Here is a 15,922-nt window from a genome sequence, read left to right on the forward strand (position 1 = left end):
AAATTTATATCTGAGCCTCTTCTCTGGCCTTTTTCAATTCCACCCATGAGAGAGATGAGTTCAAGACATTGTGAAAACCATCTGGAGACTCATTGAATAGCTGTGTGGTCCCACTTTGAGTAGCAGAGACATAGCACAGCCTCCCCTGCTCCGGTCCTGCCAGGGATAACAAACCCCAGAGCCGCGGGCTCCGGGCACCTCAGCCTGGAGCGGAAAAATCCCCTCTGGAGTTTTAGGAGGGTTTTTAGGAGGGTGTACATAGTGGAGGTGTTTTGGCAACCATGATTCACAGAGCTGCTGGATTCCAGCACAGCCATGACCCCAACCATGAGAACCACCTCAGTTTGGAACAACCTTTTGGAAGCATTTCTGAACACCCGGGGAATTTGAGTCAAGTGCTGAAAGGGATGTAGACAACACTCTGGTTTAAAAAGCTCCTTCAACCAGCATTGCTGCAAAAAAGCCATTCTATGGCCCAAAAAGACCCACTGCTGATGACATGTGAGGGCACTAGGTTGAATGATGGTGAAGCCATAACCCTTTTTTTGAGAACAAAGCAAACAATTGAAGTCACTGGTGCCCTGGTCTGGGATGGGAATGGGTGGGAAGGGATTTCCTGGGGGAAAACCAGCATCTCTGGGGGCTCTGGCCTGATACCCTTCTGCAAAGGCCTTCAGCACATTTCTTGAAGAAACAGCTGGAAATGTTCCAGCAGCAAATGTATCTGACTCCAAAAAATATCTTGCTTACATTAGAAGTGTCTGGATGGTGAATAATGTAGAGAGGAGAAAGTGTCATGGGGCAATTAATAAGCTGAGGCTGTACATGGTGGCAAGGAGAAGAAAATATTAGGGGAAGTGACAGGCAAAGTCAATAAATAGTGGAGTGGTATTTGGGAAAGGTCTGGCACTTCTGCAGCTGGCTGGGCACAGCTCCCTTGAACACTCCAGCACTGTCTTTTTCTCCTGAAGCTGGAATTTGCCCATCAGCTGCAGAGTGCAGGATGGAGACAGCAGGTTTCCTCTCCATCCATCCCCACATCCTTTTTCCCACTGGGTTGGCCTGTCAGGGGAGTGCAGTGGTTTATCTTTACAGTTCCTGCTCCTGAGAAAGTTGTAGGATTTGAGAATTTTAGGTTGTCAGGTGAGGTTTGTTGTGGAAACCAGGGTGGTGCAGGATCCAGACAGTGTGAGGTGAGAGCTGGGGTTTGTACCCCCTCCTTGTACACCCACAGCAGGTTACCCAATAAAATGAGAGACCCCTCCAGGGGGTTTGCAAACCCCACTGAGCATCGTGTGATGGATCTTGGCACAAGGGACAAACCAGTCCCACAGGGCATGGTCGGGGCCGAAAGAGTAATTTGAGCAGGCAAAAAGATCAACCACAGGTTTTCCCTGCCAAAGGAGAAATATGACTTGGGACAAATAAATTCCATGTTTGCCTGAACAGAATAATCTGCAAATGCAATCAGCCATTTGAGTGATTGATGCTCCTTGCTCTGCTCAAACTTCTCCGTCAAAATTGCGGGGGAAAAAAAATTGCTGCTGAGGAGAAACTCAGATCTCTGAAGTGCAAAGGACACAGCCACAAAACCCAGCACAGCCCCAAGGGAACTAACAAGAGTACAGAGCAGCATTTGATGTTCCTGAGCCTGCTCCAAGCAGCCCAGCTCCCCAGACCGGGAATCCGATCACGGTAACAAAAGCAAACAAACCACGGTTTAAATAGAAGCAAAAACGTTGGAAGGGAAAAACCAATGAGAGCAAATGTTTACTCCGAAGATGGGATAGTTTAGAAATTATGGCTGGGAGCCAACTCTGCAATATTTTTAGTTTCAGAAGGTTTGCAAACCTCAGCTGCCAATGTGGCCCTGGCTCCTCTGCCCTTGGATCAGTGACCTGCTGCAGGTGCAGATCCAGACACCCCTGGGGAGGAGCAGGAGGAAAGGTTCAATGCCTCATTTTGGGGGACATTAGAGAATGGTTTGCAATTTATCAGCTAATTATGATTAGAGCAGAAAAGGTAAGGTAATTATCATGGTTATGGACACACAGTGAAGCTCAGGGGGGCAATAACGGAAAACAAACAGACCCCAAAATGCAGTTTTAACATGGATTCATTCATACTGAGAACAAGTTCTTGCTATCTTTAGTTAAAAACCCAACTTGGAGAGCTGCTTTAAGAAGATGAAGTTCTGGGATTGTGATAGGAAATCACGAGGACTTAAGGAATTCAAGAGGAAACCACAAGCCTTCCAGTGCCTACAGGGTCTCTGGGAGACCCAGAGAGAGACAGGGGACAAGGGACTGCAGGGACAGGACACAAGGAATGGCTTCCCACTGCCAGAGGGCAGGGATACATGGGATATTGGGAAGGAATTATTCCCTGGGAGGATGGGGAGTCCCTGGCACAGATTGCCCAGAAAAGCTGTAGCTACTCCATCTCTGGACGGTCTTTAAGGTCCCTTCCATCCCAAATCATCCCAGGATTCTATGACCAAAACCTGGAAGCAGCAGAAGAGAGTGAGGATTGGACACTCAGGCACAGCTGCAGCAGCCAGTGCTGTCCTGTGAACACATCAAGGAGAGCTCAAGTACAGAGATAAGAGATACAGACAAGAGAGATAAAAATGAAGATGCTGCCTTGTGTTGTGACTGCCGCGTAAGGGAAGGACAACGATGCGATGGCTGAGCCCTCCCGGTGCCAGCCCTCCAGGGCAGCCAGCCCCGGTTCTCCCTGAGCACTGCCGAGGTCAGCCCCACACACAGAAGAAACAAACCAGCTGTGAACTTATATTAATTTTATTCACATTTCCAGAGGAAAGCATCAGTGGAGTGCAAGGTCATGGCTAGTGTGGAAAAGCTCAAGTATTTGGTTTAAAACAGGCAGACATTTCTGAGGCTGAGCCGAGGCCCTGCTCTCTTCCCCTGCACATGCTTCCAGTTCAAGTAAAAGGAATCTCCAAAATAAGCTGGCTTATCACATCATGGGGGGGATGTCAAAAACTTTAAAGCTCTCTGTGGTATAAATCCCTAAGTAGGGCATAAAAGTAGCACGCAGGAAATCTTGTACAGCTGAACTGGCTTATCCCTGGGCCAAGTGTTGGGCTTTTCCTTCAGCGGCAGAGTTTTGCTGTCAGCGATGCCAAATGCTCCTGTCCAACTTTAATGTGATTCATTACCCAGAGCTGAAATTTGCTGCTACTGGATTACGGGGATGATTGTTGGTGATGGCACAGAAAAAATTTAACAGGACTTCCAGCCGAGGAGAAGAAGAGGAAAAGAGAAAAATTCTGATTGCTTTGAATTTCAAAAACAACAAAAAGGGAACAAAAACACAGCCAGGAATAAGATTTTGGGAACTGGAAATTCCTAACTGCTCTGCTGGCCCATGGGAACTTGTCACAGCTCCGAGTTGGTTCTAAGGAATATACCTGTATTGCTAAGAGGCTCGTGGGTTCAGCTGGGCCAACAACTGGCTCTTGCTGACATCCAGCAGACTCAAAATCCTCCCAACCCCAGGTGACATTAATCAGCTTCAGTTTTGCTCCCCACAGAGCAAACTTTTGGATTTTTGCTTCAAAGTGCACATTTCAAATTACACAAGGCAGGCATCAGATAATCAAAGGCCTCTGCAGAGCCCTGGCCATGGCACAGGCCTGGAGCAGGACTGGGAACGTGCAGAGCAGAGTTTGGACTGGCAGCAGGAACAACTCACTGAGACACAGCGGGAAGCAGCACGCCCCGACACAAGCGGCATGGCACCAGCAACTGATGAATTCCTAAGTTATGGGGCTAAAAGATGAGATGGCTTAGTTTTTTTGCTATATTGTAAATATCAGGGAGTTTTAAATATGTCCAGGGAAGACACTGGAAGTCTTTTTGTCCTGTGAAGTTGCTGGATTTAATTGGAATACAGCTATATTTAGGAAAGGAGTGGGTAATAGATGTGTGCACATTCTTGCTTGCTCTACAAAGACAATTATCAGATTACAAAAAAAGGCACAAGAAGCACATTCCTCCTTCTTTCATCCCTAAAAGGTTCCTCCTTCCCCCCTGCTGAAAGCACTGTGCTGGCTGTCACTGAACAACCTCCAAGTACACATTTTCCTCTTTGATCCAGCTGGCTCGGAAGCCCCAAGGATTAAAGATTTCTCTTCTGTTTGAATAATGTCACTGACTAGAATCTCATGGCTTGTTTAACTGATTCTCTTTATCCTCCACCTATATATAGCAAAAGAAATGGAATTAATATTATATTTTGGTTTATTGCTAGAGGCAATCTGCTGTCCCCCCCAAATCAGGCTCCCAAAGGAAGGAGGTGAAACAGAAAATCTGGCAGGACTTGCTTGTTTGAAACAAGAAAAAGGCAAAATTGCACTTGCCCCACCTGGCTGGGTGTCACAGAGGGGGGAACTGGGGCAAGGAAGGGCTCAGGATTATTTAGCAAGTCAGTGGAGAGCCTGGAATAAAACAGCCCAGCTCTGGATCTTCTGTTCCAGTTGTCAAGAAACAATTTTGCTTTGCCCAGAAGGTGAGTTCTGTCAGAGGACAGGACATGCCACTTACAATTCAAGTCTTAATGTTGACACTGGATGTGCAGAGCGGGATAAAGGAATGTGGCTCTTTGGTGAATATCCTGGTTATCATACTAAAAATGTATTTTACTAAACTAAATTCACCCCTTGGCCTAGTCCTTAACACTGCAATAAATTTCTCCCCTGCAGCTGCCTGGCTGATATTTAATGGTTCAGCTATTAAATATCCCACCAAACCTGTGTCTTCTCTGTGAAGGCTTAAACTCCTAAAATTCTTATTAAAAATAAAAAATACATGGAAACAAACTGCTCTAAATATTATTCCAGGACTGAATTGCTTCATGGGTGTGGATTCTATTTACAGTTTTAAGGAACCTTCTGCTTCAGACAAGTCACAAGAACCTTCTCAGCAGTAGGAGGGTTGGACAAAGGATGTGGGTGACACAGGAAGGGGGAACAAGTGTGTTCCTTGTGTCACCACACAGTCATGGACAGCGTGTTCACTCTGTTCCTGACAGCTCCTGGGAAGCCACGCTGGTGGCAGAGATGCCAAGGGAGTTTGAGGTGCCTGTGGATGGATGACATCACCATGCAGTGTCCTGAGACACCCACACAGCCTGGCAGAGGCTGAGGGCAGAACCTGCCTTTGGCAGCTCCAGGTCACACCCCCAGTGCTCCCACGGGTTCCCACACGCAGGATTCAGCCTGGCAGCTATGGATGAGGGGCTGCAAGGTCTGCCTGAGCTGAGGTGGTTCAAGAACAGCCAAACAGCCATCGGGGAGAGTGGCCAAAGGGAGAGCCACGAGCTGGTGCTGCCAGCAGCAATGGGAACATCACACGGAGCCCAGCAGGACTCACCCCATCTGCCAGGGCTTCCATGGGGAGAGGACAACTTGGGAAGTGCCCATGTAGAAACCCTCACCCAGGATGTCAATGGGCATGCTCCTTAAACTGGCTCTGCTGGAGCAGGAGCCACCCGTGCTCCCAGCCAGAGCACAGGCTGCACATGCAGGAACACAGCCCCAGGCTCCACACCTTTCCCCACACACAGCAGCTCTCTTTTGGGAAGTAATTGTTCCCTATTTTGCTGTTTAAGTCCTGATTCCTCTCCAATCTCACATCCCTGTGTGCTCTGCCTGCTGCCCTGCCCTCCAGCTCTCTGGCAGAACACACCTGAGCCCACCTCAAGGGACAAAGACCAAAGCACTTCACATTCATCAGTTTGGATGGTTCAAAAGAAAAGCCATTTGTTTCTTGGAAATCTGTTTACACACACTCTCTGGCCACTGCTGGCTTTCCAACTCCTATTCCTAGCATTTGGCTGACAGTGGAGAGGGCAAGAACAAACACACACCAATGCCCAAGTGCTCCTGATTGTGCCATTTTGCCAGGTGTTCCTGGCACAGAAGGAGCTGCACAAAAGCACTGATGGGAGAATTGCAGCTAAAACACATCTCTCTGTCTCCAGCAGCAGATGCCCTTATGGGATCTTTGCCTAACCAAAGCCCACCTGACAGGGAATGACAGGAATGAGGATATTTTGCTTGCTGGCAGAACCAATGCAAGTCATCCCTGATGGAAACCCTCTGCCCACACTCCCTTCCTGCCAGGGTACAAGCAGCCCAGCAGCCAAGGGTATCACAACAACCAGGATCAGTATGAAAAACTGGAATTTAACAATCAGTCCTGAAAAGGTCAGCTCCTGAGTCACAGCAGTGAAGGATATGGGGGAATTGCTTGGAAGTGCATATTTTTTCTCTCTTATTACACAGAGCACATTAATCTCGCTGGTGATCACTCAGTCTTTCAGGCACTATCACTGGACACAAAGCCAGTCTTACTCAAAACTTTCTTCTTGCTCCTGCAGCTCCACCAGTGCTACCCTGGATTCCCCTTAGAACTGGAGGTTTCTTCTTGATCTCAAAAAGAGATTGATATATCAAAACCAAATTCAATTACAAAATATAATAATATCCTCTTCTTGGAAGTGAAGCTGCCTCATATTCCAGACTGTGGCAGGATTTTTATAACCTCAAACCATTTTTACTAAATTCTACTTAAAATACATCAGAGTCCCAATCCACCTGTCCAGCGTGTTGTAATGCTCACAGCTGAAGATCAGCTGTCAAGTCCTCCTGGATCTGCCAAAAGCCTCTTCTCAGTTGTCTTCTGCAGACTTGAACATGAGGATAGCATTGTAGATCTTCAGGGCAGGGCCCAGCTTGATGCTGAGTATTTTAACGATGTCATTCTGCTTGAGGAGCAGGAAGGCCTCGCCATCAATCTGCTGGAGGTTGGAACACAAACAGGACAGGGATTAACCACCAAGGCACAGGCAGGATTTGCACTTCTGGTCAGTCTGGATTCTTGCCTATTCTGGCCCTACACCCCATGATGTCCCCTTTCCAAAGGACACAGACCTCATCTCACAGCGCTTTCCCTAGAACTGGAGAAGCTCCATGTGTCCTGCCCATGGCAGAGGCAGAATGAGATGAGCCTTTCTAACTCAAACCATTCCATGATTCCATATGCTATATAGACTAAGGCATAGTGAAGATGCAATATGGCTGGAAAAACAGAGTCTCCTAATCCATCAACAAGGACATATATTTGATTAGATGCAAATTAAGTAAGTGATGAACATACTACCATGTGAAAATACAGGATGCTGTAGGTAGCAGCGAGTAAATCATGACACGCTGTTTCTGGAAAAGGTTAAAAATTCACTTGAGCAAGAACATCCACAGAGACAACACAGATATAATTAATATAAACCCCAAATGCTGCAGGGATGAAGCCAAAGATTAATGGACACAGACAAACATTAAGTGTCTCCCTAAGTTATTCCATTAAAATCCATTTACAGAGACTGACAGTGTCTCCTCCTCTCACTTGATGCTCACCAGTGCAGCACACAGCACTGGACAGTCAGCCCAGCCAGAATAACAATTCTGCTATTTTTGTAGTCTTCCCAAATAGAGTATTTTTGGATGTCAATGCCTGGTGCAAGAGGAAACATAGAATAAACTCAGAGAACACATGATTAAAGCGAAGAGCTGGGAGCCAGGAGATTTGGTTTTCTCACTCTCACCACACAAGAGACCCTCAGCAAGTTACTTAACCTGCTACTGAGAGTAACTGGGAAGTTAATTCCTGCACTGGGAATGACAGCAACGTTCCCAGACCACAGATGGCCACACCATGTCCTTGAATCTTATTTTCAAGCTGCCTCAAGTCTACACTGCTGCAATGAATGTGTTAAAAATAGCCTGAAACAAATAGGACTGTGCTGCTTAAATTAAATAACAGAGTCAAGAGGAGCAGAAAACTGCTGGAAAACAGTCCTACATTTCAAAATGGTTTTGTGTCCAACATTATTTATTCCTATGCTTCATTTTCACTGCACTTCCTTACACTTGCTTATTTTAAACAGTCCTGCCCTGAACTGGACCTAGAAGCAAGTCTGTGCTTTATTATTCATTCCTTTGTTCTATCTTATTTGGATGGGTTTTAGAATTCTGTGCACAATTTGTTCTCTTCACTCCTAATGTAAGCAGGAACTTATCCCCCTCCAGTCCCCCACCAAGGGAACCCTGCAAGGGATTTATTTGTCCTGGACATGAAGCACTTGGAGGCTGATCCTGGACAGTGTGGGGGAGTTCAGTTCTCACTCACACCTGTATTCTGGCCAAAGACAAACTGCTAAAAGGATTTTAATTTCAAACCGACAATGTGGTTTGAGCATAAACTGGAAAAACAACACAAGCCCCTCTAAATCAGGCACAGGGAACCACACTTTGAGGCTGCAGAAAATAAGGATTAGAACAGACTGGCTATGGCACTCTCAGAACCAGAAAGTATTCACTGTGTTCAGGACCTGAAGAAATAAAATACATGAAGAATGGTTGGATTTATTGGGAGATTTGCTGGTACATCTCACTTCTGTATGCACCTTCCCTAGAAATCCCTTTAACACAGCTACAGTGAAAGATGGGTTCATTTGAACAAATTTCACTATTCCCACTATATTCAGTTCACGAGTATTCCGCTGTATTGTCACATTGTGGACAGTGCTTTTTGCAAGCCTCTGTTTCTTTTGTTTCCTATTTTGTGTGAGTCTGCACAGTTTATAAAACAAGGGAAAACAAAACACAGATACATAAATCCACAAACTGCCCTGCAGCCTGATTCCCCCTGAAAGGGAGCCAGCTCTGGAGCAGACATCCATTACAGACCTGCCCTTTCCAGTCACTGCCATGCAGGAGGAGTAGCTCCAGCCCTTCCCTGGCGCTCTTACAGTCACACAGGAAAGCTCTGAGGACAGAATCACAGAACCATGGGATGGTTTTGGTTGGAAGGAATCTTAAAGCTCATCTTGTTCCACCCCCTGCCATGGGCAAGGACACTTTCCACTATGCCAGGAGGCTCCAAGCCCTGTCCAACCTTGCCTTGGACACCTCCAGGATGGGGCAGCCACAGTTTCTCTGGGCACCCTGTGCCAGAGCCTCATAGGGAGGAACTTCTTTCTAATGCCCACCCTCCTTCAGGTTAAGGCCATTGTCCCTTGTTCTGTCACTCCTCATCTAAAGATCCTCTCCAGCTCTCCTGGACCCCTTTAGGCCCTGGAAGGGGCTCTGAGCTCTCCCTGGAGCCTTCTCTTCTCCAGGGGAGCACCTCCAGCTCTCCCAGCCTGGCTCCAGAGCAGAAGGGCTCCAGCCCCTGGAGCATCTCTGTGGTCTCCTCTGGATTCACTCCAGGAGCTCCACATGCTTCTGATGCTGGTGCCCACAGCTGAAGGGAGCTCTGCAGGTGGGGAATCACCTGAGCAGGACAGAGGGGAAGAATTCCACCCCCAACGAGCTGCCCACACCGTGATGAGTCCAGGACAAGGTGCATCTGTGCAAATTCATTGGGGGCTCCTAAAGAACTTCCAAGTCATACCTGTAATGTAAGTGGAAGCTGAAACACCCAAGAGATCCCTGTCTGTGATCCACCTACAGAGCTGTGCCAAAAACCAGGACAGCCACACCCTGTGCCCACGGAGGTCTCCCAGAGGCCATGGTGAACACACCAGGAATGGGACCAGAGCCCAGCCCATGGCAGTACTGACAGGACACAACTCACACAGGACATGCTCTGACTTCCCTCTGACCTCTGCTTGTCGAACAAAAGGTTCCCCTCCTGCTCTCACCCCAGCCCACAAGAGGAAGCCAACAATTCCTGGGAATCCCTGTGCCTGCCAGGCTCCCCAGGAGAAACAGGCACATATCCTCGTTAGAGGCAGCAGATGAGATCCTCACTAACCATTCCAACAGGGCATCTTTAGAGCAGTGCCAAAACCATGGCACAACGGTCCAAGACAGGATGTTAAGCATAAGCTCCATGATTGAAACTGCAGGGGAAATTTAAAGCAGCAGGATGCAATTAGCCATGGTGGAATTCAGCTCCATGCTGAGGCTGCCTCCTAAATGCCACTGCTCTGCAATGAAATGGCTGAGCAGGTCTGAGCTCTCTGCTGTAATTCCAGGGATCTGCAGCACAGGGTCTGGGCACACCCCACTTACCTCTTCCCTGAACACAGATGCTTGCTCTTTGCAGCCAGGTAAACGCTGGATAAAGTTCACCACCTGCAATTGCACGTAAGAGAAAGGAAACACAGACAATTAAAATGAGAGACCATGAAGAAAAACCCTTTTATTTCTGTATGAGAATTCCCTATGCAAGAATTTTTAAAACTTTAATACTAAGAACTCTCACATTAATGAAAGATATAGATGGAAATCAGGGCTGGGTTGTTGCTGCAACTCCTCTGCATATTTTGGCTACCACCAATAACTGCCCCTATTGCCATTTGACCATTTCTCTCCTTGTAAGAATCCAGTTTCTCCACTCCTCTAGAAGGTTTTCACAGAATCAACATTACTTTTCCAGATAAAAAGCTATATATGGCTTAGACTACTTTAAATTCACTCACAACTTCACTTTCTCTACAGTACTGCTGGAAAGTAAAACTAACATGAAAAAAGGATTTAGACAATTTCCCAAGATGGCATGCCTGTAAGAGACAAGATAAACCAAATGAACGAGCACTGCTGGTTTACCAAAATGCAAAGGCAGAGGAGCTGGAAAGGAAGAAGGAACGAAGAAGAGAAGGAAAGGAGTTTTGGTTTCATTTAATCTGTGCTGGGTGCACAGGATCCAGGGAACCAAGCGGATTAATTTTACATTTCACATCAGGGAAAACCTTTCTAGGCAAGGAATCTGTTAACATTTGGAATAATCTCCCTGGAGTCATGCAAGCAGCCCTGGGGTTACATTATATAACACCAAAGAGTGTGAGGAGTAGCCCTGTGTGCAGTCGAGGATGACTTAATGTGCATTGTCTTCTCCAGCTGCAGCTTCACTGGTTCACAGGAGATTTGTATATTGAGGCATAATCAGAACAAACATCTCCTGTTAATTGGGTTCTCCCTTGCAGGAGCAGCTCTGCTTCATGAGGCATAACCATGTGAGTTGTTGCAGATGTGACATTTCTTCCCTGTACACAAACAAGCAGTTGGGAGGGGTCACTGTCAGATTCAGGCTCCCTTCAACTCAAAACTGTCAGTCTCCCCTAAATCACATCTCTGTACCTCCAGACCATCCTACCCCCAGACTTGGAGTCATTCCCTCCCCCCCAGTTCCAGGCAGGCAGAACGGGGCTCTCAGAGTGCCCTCCGGGTTTGCTCTGCCCTGGCAGGAGCAGCTCTGACTCCTGCAGTTTCTGTTATGTAACCTGAAAGCAGAGCATCCCTCTCCTTTGTCCTCCTCTTCCGCTCCATCTCAAAGGCAACCCCTAAAATGTCTCTGATAGATGGTGACTCCAAATTTCTTCTGTAGAAGTGTAAACTCCTATTAATAACCAATAACAAAACACTGCTTTCCTTCTGAGTCCCCCTGTCTGCTAATAATTAAAACACAAATGAAAATCGTTCTGCCAGGTCTGGCTTCTTTGAGAATTTACAAGACAGTTGGACCCTTGGGGCAATAGCTGAGTGCTCTTCACTGTCTGTGGCACTGAGAAGTTGGCAGACATCTCCAGGGAATGACCTGGGCTTGGCTTGTTCCTGTATCCTTCCCTGCACAACTGCTGCTGGCTACTGTCACTGACACGGAGTGACAGACCTTTGATCTGCCCCAAAGTCCTTTGTAGGGACACTGCAAGCTCCCTGCATCACTGGAGAGGTCTCTTGAGCAAACAGCAGCCCTGGGGTTTACCAGGAATGGAGAACAGAGAGGGAAGAAAGCTGCAAGAGAAGAAAATGGGAGAGAAGGTCCCCTGGACACGAGACAGACCCCACTGAGCCACAGGGACCTGCCTGGCTGTCACTGCTGGGGAGGAGGGCTCCAAAACCAAGATAGGGCAGTTGAGGGACGAGGGAGGCTTGGGAGCACAAGAACAAACACCACAAGAATCCTACACAACCCCACAATACTGGCAGGGAAGCCTTGAACCCTGAGAAAGGTTGTGACTGGGAGGGCTCAAAGTGAGGGTGGGACAGGTGTTGGACAGGTTGGGAACATCTCAGTGGGATCAGAGCTTTTCTATAAGGAGGTAAAAGTCTCCTGGCCCTTCCTGCTGTAACCATTCCATGGCTCAGAACTGCCTGCTGGAAACTCTTACACTCTCAAAGCACACTGATGAAGGGAAAGGGCTTTGAAAAAGAGCTTTGTGCAATCCTGAGAACACACTGGAAACTGGACACGACCCTTCTGGAAGGTGCTGATGTGTGGCAGACACACTGAGATCAGCACAGGATTGATGGCCCGTGGTGATGAGGCAGCCCCACACCACACCCCTTCAACAGCTAATGCAGGACTGGTCCCCTCTGAGGTCACAGAGGAACTGTGATTTAGAAATCTACTTACACTTGGCAAAAGGACAGTCCCCTCTGCCCAGGCACTGGCATTTGAAGCAGGATTAACTAATGAACAATACAACTCTAGCACATCTTAATGTTCTATGAGTCAATAGTATGTGCTCTGAAAACATGAAAGGAAGCTTTCAATAAATACCAAAGCAGCATTAAAGTAACTTCTCTTAGTGAGTGCTCAGTGTTACCACGACTTTCTTAGCTTGAGGGCCCCTAAATACTGCTACTGCTGCTGCTCTGCCATTTCAGCTGCTCTCAACCAGCAGAAAATTAAAGCAACTTTTTTTTTCTTTAATGTGGGTTTTGTAAAATAAAAACAGTTCTTCAGCCTGAAACCAAAGGAGAATTTTACACCCCCATCACTCCTGTTTCAGATCAGCACAGGACTCCTTTGGACTCCTTCAGGACTCCTTTGTGCAGCAGAGTTCAAAGCACAACCCAATGGCAAATGTTTGCCCTGCAGGAAGATGTTGGGAGCCCAAATGCCGACAGACCAAATGTACTTTGGACTCCCTAAAACACAGCAAGTCCTGCTGCTTTCAACTCCCAGATCTGTGGCTGCATTGCACTGCACATGCTGATCCTGCAAATGCTCAGAGAGAACCCCAATTGATTCTTCTGGGAATTTGTGATGAAGATGATTTTCAAAACCAGACGCAGTTTACTGAAATTCAAGATAAAACCTGTAATGACTTCAGCCAGTACATTGTGGTGCTGCAACTGAGCTTTTTAATGTGCCATTCACACTGCTACCAGCAACCAAAAGTTCCCCAGTTGTTTCAGGGTGCAGCAGAGTTCAGTTTATTCTGGGTTTGAATCACTATATCCAGTGCCCTGCATCCATGTCTGTGGTCCCTACTCACACACATCTGTTATCAAACTAATATCCCAGTTAAATCTACCCAGCAGTTGCTTTAAAGGTCAACTGCAAAGGACAAATTTTATTTGGCTTGGATCCTGACACTGTACTCTCATGAAGCAGCCTCCCGATTTATCCAAAAGAAAGAGATTTTGATTATCATGTCAGAGGATTATCTGCTTCTGACTTTATTGATTTGATAAAAGGTCTTTTGGACAAATCATTGGAAGCTTTCTCAAAAGGACGGGAACAGTAAATCTTTCAGAGATTTTTTTTTCCTCCTTGGTATGAATTTAATTCTAAGACATTTTTATTAAAAAGAACAAAAAAACACAACCAAAACCCAACACTACTACCAAACCACAACAACTCAACAGAAAAAAGGACCAGGTTTTAAAACATCAGCACTAATTGCTCTGTCCCTTGTCAAACTGCTGTGGTTCCCATCTCCCACATCACTGCAAATCCCACCAGACTCCTACCACTCCTCCAGCATGAAGAACAAAGTCAAGATAGGATTTATCTTAGGGAAAATGCACTTTCTAAAAGTTTCTGAAGATCCTCTCTGCATCATGAGCAGCAGTACCTTTTTCCTGCTTTGCAGATTCCCTGCATCCTTGCAAGCACAACTCTACAGCACATTTCTCTGGAAATAAATGTCCTGCAATTAAGCACCAGGATCCAAATTATAACCACTTCCCAAGCGCAGAGAGAAATATTATTTATGCCCAAGGCATCGAGGCAAAAACCAACTACTCAGCACACAGAACACTCTGGCTTTTTCACACACCACCTAATTACAGGAGACATCTCAAGAGCTGCAGAGACACATCTCCAGCTGCACAGCTACCTCTGCCAGAAATCAGGTCAGGCTGTGGGCAGTTTTGTTCCTAGGGAATCAGGCAGGGAGATGCAGCAGGAGTGGGCATGCACAGTGCAGTTTGGAATTCTCTGCACTGTAAAAGTGAATCAGCAGGAAAGTCACAGGAGAGGGGGAGGGAGATCAGAGAAAGGGAATCTGCTGTCAGAATAATGCTTCAGGCCTGAGGACTGAGAAATCAAGGGGTAAATAAACAGAGGGAGGGAGGGAATCCTGTTAAGGGCACTAAGCTGTGGATACCAGAGGGTTAACAGGAGTCCTTCCCCTCCCTGATAAAGGGTCTTGGGTCTAACTTCCAGCTGAGTCAGCTGTGGCACATGCACAGCAAACAGAAGAGCACTGCCTAGGAGAGGGAAGGAAATAAACATGCCTCCCAGTAAGCACTCCAGAGGAAGAGTGCTCTGGCATTCCTGCATCCCGGGAGAGCAGAACAGGGAACAGGTAACTCACCTCCTCCACAGTCCATTTGGCAACTTGTTTGGCTGTCAGGCCCGAGACCTCCGGCAAGAGCCTGCAGTGCTGCTCCCAGAAGAGATGGAGGCGGTGGGTCGGGTTAGAGGCCAGGGAAGGCATGAAGATAGACTGGTGGAGGGCCTGCTGGAGATCCAAATCAGTGCCTGAAAAAGGAAACAAGACAAGTCAGAGCCAGGCTTCAAGCAGGAGCAACTACAACAAAGCAGGAAGAAGGGTCACAGCCTGGAGGGGAGAGCAGAGCCAGGCACGGCTACTGTGTGGCACACGGCGCTCTCAGGACGTTCTCCCCCTCCCAAGCAGGAGAAAGGGGGAAAAAAAGACAAGATTGCCAGGCTGGAGGCTTTATCGTTAGCTTCTTCCCTGGAAAATGATGTCATGCTGCTAACAGAGAAGATGTTTGCAGCATTTTATTGACAAGGTGGAGGAATTCTGGTAACAGCATCCTCAGCTGGGAACTGATGGCACCGTTCCAGCCCCAGCTGTAGCCAGAGCTCTGTGCTGCCAGCATGGCCTGGGCTCACTCCCCAGGAAACTCCCAGGCCAGGAGTGCTCAAGGTACCTCCAGACATCAACTCCCTCCTCATGTGTCAAGTGAAGCTCTGAAAACCAAGGCAAAAAAAGGAGGAAGGAATCACCCCTCCCTAATGAGATCACTGGAGCAGTGCAGAGTCACGGTCCTACAGGGATGTGCTGGTTATACAACAGGAAGCCAGGCAGAGGATGGGAGCAGGCTGGGAAGCACTCCTCTGATTTACAGCGGCACGGGGGGCTACCCCCGACCCCCCCCCTGCCGCAGGCTGCCCAGCGCCATCCCGTGGCATCCCCGAGCATTCCCACTGTATCCCAGCCCTCGGGAAGGCTCCGTGTGCCTGGAGCAACCGCTGCTCTGCCCCTGCTGCTCTGCTGCCCCTGCTGCACTGCTGTCTCTACTGCTCTGCTGCCCTGCTGCCCCTGCTGCTCTGCTGCACTGCTGCCCCTGCTGCCCCTCCTACTCTGCTGCTCTGCTGAGTGGCTCTCACTGGGCTTGGGTGTAAGATGCAGGGGGTAAGCAGTCACTATGTGGAATGCACAAAGGAAAATGGCAGAAATACAAAGAAAAAGCAGATTCCCGGGGTTTGCCAGCTGCCCCCGAGCTGAAGGGGAAGCAGCTCTGGAAGTAAAGCCTCTCCTAGTGAACGGTCACTCTCCTGGCCTCAGAGCCCACTCAGCTCATCGCCACATCCCTAATGGTCATGAGACAGCACCAAATAACATTAAA

General features: G+C 47.7%; 1 protein-coding gene across 9 annotated transcripts in view; it reads right to left on the minus strand.

Moving 5' to 3' along the window:
- Positions 1-2,785: 2,785 nt before the first annotated feature.
- LOC121359949 (lethal(3)malignant brain tumor-like protein 3) overlaps positions 2,786-15,922 on the minus strand; it is a 42,472-nt gene continuing 29,335 nt past the window's right edge. For 8 of the 9 annotated variants that reach the window (XM_041479365.1, XM_041479359.1, XM_041479364.1 and 5 more), the window contains 3 exons: positions 14,641-14,807; positions 10,103-10,165; positions 2,786-6,825 (listed from right to left, as the gene is read on the minus strand). In XM_041479365.1, the coding sequence (XP_041335299.1) occupies positions 6,697-6,825; positions 10,103-10,165; positions 14,641-14,807 (359 nt within the window). In that variant the 3' untranslated portion in view covers positions 2,786-6,696. Of the gene's footprint in view, positions 6,826-8,811; positions 8,853-10,102; positions 10,166-14,640; positions 14,808-15,922 lie in introns of those variants that run through there. The other variant, XM_041479363.1, reaches the window with a different exon arrangement.

The sequence above is a fragment of the Pyrgilauda ruficollis genome, unplaced genomic scaffold (genome assembly GCF_017590135.1).
Source record: "Pyrgilauda ruficollis isolate IOZ18807 unplaced genomic scaffold, ASM1759013v1 scaffold48, whole genome shotgun sequence".
NCBI classification, from domain to species: Eukaryota; Metazoa; Chordata; class Aves; order Passeriformes; family Passeridae; genus Pyrgilauda; species Pyrgilauda ruficollis.